Here is a 6313-nt window from a genome sequence, read left to right as displayed (position 1 = left end):
CTCTGTATGACAGACTCTAGGTCCATCCACCTCACTACAAATAGTTCAATTTAATTTCTTCTTATGGCTGAGTAAGATTCCACTGTATATATATGTGCCACATCTTTATCCATTCATCTATTGATGGACACTTAGATTGCTTCCGTGTCCTGGCTATTGTAAATAGAGCTGCACTGAACATTGGGGTACATGACTCTTTTTGAATTATAGTTTTCTCAGGGTATATTCCCAGTAGTGGGATTGCTGAGTCATATGGTAGTTTTTTAGTTTTTTAAAGAACCTCCTTACTGTTCTCCATAGTGGCTGTATCAATTTACATTCCCACCAGCAGTGCAGGAGGGTTCCCTTTTCTCCACACCCTCTTCAGCATTTATTGTTTCTAGATTTTTTGATGATGGCCATTCTGATGGGTGTGAGATGATATCTCATTGTAGTTTTGATTTGCATTTCTCTAATGATTAGTGATGTTGAGCATTCTTTCATGTGCTTCTTGGCCATCTGTATATCTTCTTTGGAGAAATGTCTATTTAGGTCTTCTGCCCACTTTTGGATTGGGTTGTTTGTTTCTTTAATGAGCTGCTTGTAAATTTTGGAGATTAATCCTTTGTCAGTTGCTTCATTTACAAATATTTTCTCCCATTCTGAAGGTTGTCTTTTCGGCTTGTTTATGGTTTCCTTTGCTGTGCAAAAGTTTAAAGTTTCATTAGGTCCCATTTGTTTACTTTTGTTTTTATTTCCATTTCTCTAGGAGGTGGATCAAAAAGGATCTTGCTGTGATTTATGTCATAGAATGTTCTGCCTATGTTTTCCTCTAAGAGTTTTATAGGGTCTGGCCTTACATTTAGGTCTTTAATCTTTGAGTTTATTTTTGTGTATGGTGTTAGGGAGTGTTCTAATTTCATTCTTTTACATGTAGCTGTCCAGTTTTCCCAGCACCACTTATTGAAGAGTCTGTCTTTTCTCCATTGTATATTCTTCCCTCCTTTATCAAAAATAAGGTGACCATAGGTGCATGGGTTTATCTCTTGGCTTTCTATTCTGTTCCATTGATCTATATTTCTGGTTTTGTGCCAGTACCATACTACCTTGATTACTGTGGCTGTGTAGTATAGTCTGAAGTCCAGAAGCCTGATTCCTCCAGGTCCATTTTTCTTTCTCAAGATTGCTTTGGCTATTCGGGGTCTTTTGTGTTTCCATACAAACTGTGAAACTTTTTGTGCTAGTTCCGTGAAAAATGCCATTAGAAGCTTGATAGAGATTGCACTGAATCTGAAGATTGCTTTGGGAAGCATAATCATTTTCACAATGTTGATTTTCCAATCCAAGAACATGGTATATCTCTCCATCTGTTGGTATCATCTTTAATTTTTTTCATCAGTGTCTTACAGTTTTCTGCATACAGGTCTTTTGTGTCCTTAGGTAGGTTTATTCCTAGGTATTTTATTCTTTTTGTTGCAATGGTCAATGGGAGTGTTTCCTTAATTTCCCTTTCAGATTTTTCATCATTGGTGTATAGGAATGTAAGAGATTTCTGTGCATTAATTTTGTATCCTGCTACTTTACCATATTCATTGACTAGCTCTAGTAGTTTTCTGGTAGCATCTTTAGAATTCTTTATGTATAGTATCATGTCATCTGCAAACAGTGACAGCTTTACTTCTTCTTTTCTCATTTTGATTCCATCTATTTCTTTTTCTTCTCTGATTGATATGGCTAAAACTTCCAAAAGTACGCTGAATAGTGGGGAGAGTGGACAACCTTGTCTTGTTCCTGATCTTAGTGGAAATGGTTTCAGTCATTCAACATTGAGGACGATGTTGGCTGTGGGTTTGTCATATATGGTCTTCATTATATTGAGGTAAGTTCTCTTTATGCCTATTTTCTGGAGGGTTTTTACCATAAGTGTGTGCTGAATTTTGTCAAAAGCTTTTCATGCATCTATTGAGATGATCATATGGTTTTTATCCTTCAGTTTGCTAATATGGTGTATCACATTGCTTGATTTGTATATACTGAAGAATGCTTGCATTCCTGGGATAAACCCCAGTTGATTATGGTGTATGACCCTTTTAATGTGCTGTTGGATTCTGTTTGCTGGTATTTTGCTGAGGATTTTTGCATCTATGTTCATCAGAGATATTGGCCTGTAGTTTTCTTTCTTTGTGACATCTTTGTCTGGTTTGGTATCAGGGTGATGGTGGCCTTGTAGACGAGTTTGGGAGTGTTCCTCCCTGTGCTATATTTTGGAAGAGTTTGAGAAGGATAGGTGTTATATCTTCTCTAAATGTTTGATAGAATTCACCTGTGAAGCTGTCTGGTCCTGGGATTTTGTTTATTGGAAGATTTTTTTTATACCAAAGGAAATTCTTTATTGTAAACAAGATATAAAGTACAACAAAAGAAATACTGTGCAAATTGTAAATCACAAGGATTTTTTTTATTAAAAGAAAATTCTTTTTTGTTTTCCAAGGGTCCAAAGTTTTGATGGCAGGAATCTACACCCAATATAGAGAAAAATGTTAAATGGAAAGACATAATGACGTTTTTCACTATATATTTTAAACAACTGACTTTTGTTTCACCACTCTATATATCATCCACTATACAAAACAGAATATAACAGAAATACTGCTAACAAAAGTGAATGTCCTAATTATTTTTCTACCTATCTACTTTGACATTCCCCCCCCCTCAAAAAAACTCCTATAAATTAACAGGACATTTGTCCACTTGTGAATAATGTTCACTCACTTTCTAATTCAATAAAGCACATGTTATATCCTCATAACATAAGGGTACTTTACTGATGACCCAAGCCATCTTTTTGAAGGAGTTATCTAAAATCCTTAATATCCCTTCTTTACAATATGTGTTTTCGTCTTCAATTTTTTTTTGAAACAAAGTGCAGTGTATTTTAGAGTCTACGGAAAACACATTGGTATACAATTTTCAAATCTACACAGGGAACTGCAGCCAACTAAGGTTCAAAGCATAATAAAATGCCTAGTTATAGTCATTTGTTAAACTTTTAAAACAAAAACGCAAAAAAAAACCCCTGAAGCTACACTTCAAAGCAATTAAATTAATGAGGATTCCAATTCTTTGGGACCTCTTCAGCAATATACAGTTGCTCAATTCCAAACGTCAGCAACTAGTGTAAAAATGCTAGTTCTAGATATATTTAACAACCATGTCCACGAAGTTGAATGGAAAGACTAAGAATAGTAAACAAGATAACTCTAGGAAAGGATAATAATATTCGCGATAATACAAATCAATTTTACATCTCCATCTCTGTACCGTAAAGTTTACTTCCAGTCTCTACACTCTTGAAACCAGTGCTTTTGAAGAATCACATTGAAAAGTTGGTCTCAAGTATAAATGGTGAAAGTAAAGTAATAAATTGTGCACACAAATTCAAAATCTGTGCTACCTGTGGTTGGGCTGACCTCACCTGAAACCTTCAAAAGATATTGAAAGGAATAAAAACTTTCTCATCTCTCTTACGTGGTAAGAAATGAGTCCTGCCACTCTTTGAGCTGCCTGAGGCCATAGCACTTCTTACCATCTAACCCAGGCTGGGCCTTCTCCCCAGGCCGTGGGGCTTCTGCTTGCAGCCCGCACTGGAGGGCCACAGACTTGCAGTGGAAGCATTTTTATATCACCACTGGCTTCTGGCTGTGACCAAAGTTAGTCTGATTCTTCGCCATCCGTCTGTCACTGTGTGGGAGCAGGGGTTGGAGGTAGGGTAATGTCATTTAACTTGCTCACTTCCATCTGCCAGTTTGGTAGTTTCTTGGCTGACAGATGGCGCCGGGCATGTTTGGTCAAATGGTCGCTCCTCATGAACCGCCGGTCACACATGGGACAGGCGAATTTCTTCTCACCTGTGTGGGTTCGTCAGTGTCTGGACAGTTCATCTGAACGGGCAAACCTCCTTTCACAACCTTTCCAGCTACAGCTAAAAGGTTTTTCTCCTGTATGCGTTCTCATGTGGGCCTTCAGATGAGAACTTTTAAAGTATGTCTTGCCACATCCTGGATGGCTACAGATGTGACTTCTTATCCTTGATGAGTCAATCTGAGGAGTGACTTTTGCTGCTGAAGGAGAAAACCCTGGAGCAGGGGCAATGGGAGAGAGTCTGGTGCCATTTGGGCTCACCACTGGAGGCTTTGGGTTCTGAACAACGGGCTGGGGTACAACAAACATGACGGCGCCATTGGGCACCTGAGTGCCCATGAATACAACAGGTGGGCAGACGGCTGGCGGCTGACTGGGTGGAGTGCTGGGGACGACTGTTGTCACAACTGGGTTGTTTGCAGGGAGGGGAACCATCTGGCAGATGACGGGCGTAGGTGGCACTCCCCCTGTTGATACTGCAGGTGGAGAGACTAAGACCGACTTTGTTGTGGGGACATGGGGACCGGCTGAGATCTACAGATTACTGTCTCTGAGGAAGGCACAGAAAAGTCATAAAGTGCAGCACTTGCTTTCTCTTCAACACCTGCTGCTGTGTCTCTCTCACGTTTGGATCTGTTTGGTGACACAGCTGCACAAGGTATGTTTTTTCTTGCAGCCTCAGCATTTAGGTGGGTTCTTCTTCGAAAAGAATTGTCCTGATAGTTAAGGATGCTGGCTGCTTTCACTGGGCAAGATCGGTGGTTACACAGCTGGGCATCAGCTGTATGACGAATCACACTTGTTGCCTGAGCCTTGGGGAGTTTGGGGGCAGGTACTGGGCTCTTCTCCTCTTTGAAAGGTGCAGCAGCAATGTGAGGCTTGGCAGTATCTGACAATGATTTGAAGTGTCCAGTAGATGGCGCTGGTGCCAGCAGATTTGACACTTGAGAGGGTTCAAAGTCAGAGGGACTGTAAGGTGGAGTCAAACAAAATGCTGGGACTGTATGAAAATCAGGTGTACCAGGAAGCAGATTCTCTTCTTCTGACATATCAGACACTGGAGTAACGGGTCTGCTTTCAATGTATTTCTTAAAATCAGACTTCCAACTGCAGCTCATTGACATAAGTGCTTCTACGGCTTCAAAGTCACTTTTCTCTGCAGTTTTGTTCCAGGAATACACACTCTCTTTTGATCTTTCAGAAATCATTTCCATTCTTTTCTCTGCAGCCTGCTGGAGAGAAGCGCCGAAGTTGAGCATGGTTGGCTGCCTGGCCACCGGCGGCGAGCTGACTGGCTGCTAGGCTGCTTGGCTGCTTGGCCACAGACGGGCGACCGGAGACACTCGACGCCGCTCCCGCCACCGCCGCGCTCTGCGCCGTCTATTGGAAGATTTTTAATCACAGTTTAAATATCAGTGCTTGTGATTGGTCTGTTTATATTTTCTATTTCTTCCTGGTTCAGTCTCAGAGGGTTGTGCTTTTCTAAGAATTTGTCCATTTCCTCCAGGTTGTCCATTTTATTGGCATATAGTTGGTTGTAGTAATCTCTCATGATCCTTTGGATTTTTGAAGTGTCACTTCTTACTTCTCCTTTTCCATTTCTAATTCTGTTAATTTGAGTCTTTTCTGTTTTTTTTCTTGATAAGTCTGGCTAATGGTTCATCAACTTTGTTTATCTCTTCAAAGAACAAGCTTTTAGTTTTATTGATCTTTGCTATCATTTCTTTCATTTCATTTTCATTTATTTCAGGTCTGATTTTTATGATTTCTTTCCTTCTGTTAACTTTGGGGTTTTTTTGGTTCTTATTTCTCTAATTGCTTTAGCTGTAAGGTTAGGTTGTTTGAGATTTCTCTTGTTTTTTGAGGTAGGATTGTATTGCTATAAACGTCCCTCTTAGAACTGCTTTAGCTGAATCCCATAGGTTTTTGGTCATTGTGTTTTTATTGTCATTTGTTTCTAGGTATTTTTTGATTTCCTCTTTGATTTCACCAGTGATCTCTAGGTTATTTAATAGTGTATTGTTCAGCCTCCATGTGTTTGTATTTTTTATAGATTTTTCCTGTAATTGATATCTCGTTTTACAGCACTGTGGTCGGAAAAGATACTTGATATGATTTCAATTTTCTTAAAATTACCAAGGCAGGATTTGTGACCCAAGATATGATCTATCCTGGAGAATGTTCCATGAGCACTTGAGAAGAAAGTATATTCTGTTATTTTTGGATGGAATTTCCTAATAATATCAGTTAAGTCCATCTTGTTTAATGTATCATTTAAAGTTTGTGTTTCCTTATTTATTTTCATTTTGGATGATCTGTCCACTGGTGAAAATGGGGTGTTAAAGTCCCCTGCTATGATTGTGTTACTGCTGATTTCCCCTTTTATGGCTGTTAGCATGTGTCTTATGTACTG

General features: G+C 39.4%; 1 protein-coding gene across 1 annotated transcript; it reads right to left on the bottom strand.

Annotated features, from left to right (window-relative positions):
• Positions 1 to 3198: 3198 nt before the first annotated feature.
• LOC132485975 (Krueppel-like factor 10) lies at positions 3199 to 5266 on the bottom strand. Its single transcript, XM_060092606.1, is given in 2 exon segments — positions 3199 to 4406; positions 4409 to 5266. Coding segments are annotated over 2 exon segments (1440 nt in total). The 5' UTR covers positions 5160 to 5266; the 3' UTR covers positions 3199 to 3717.
• Positions 5267 to 6313: the final 1047 nt, after the last annotated feature.

This window comes from Mesoplodon densirostris, chromosome 3 (genome assembly GCF_025265405.1).
Source record: "Mesoplodon densirostris isolate mMesDen1 chromosome 3, mMesDen1 primary haplotype, whole genome shotgun sequence".
In the NCBI taxonomy this organism is placed as follows: domain Eukaryota; kingdom Metazoa; phylum Chordata; class Mammalia; order Artiodactyla; family Ziphiidae; genus Mesoplodon; species Mesoplodon densirostris.
Note: the sequence above shows the minus strand (reverse complement) of the source record. Positions and strands in the feature narration are given on the sequence as shown.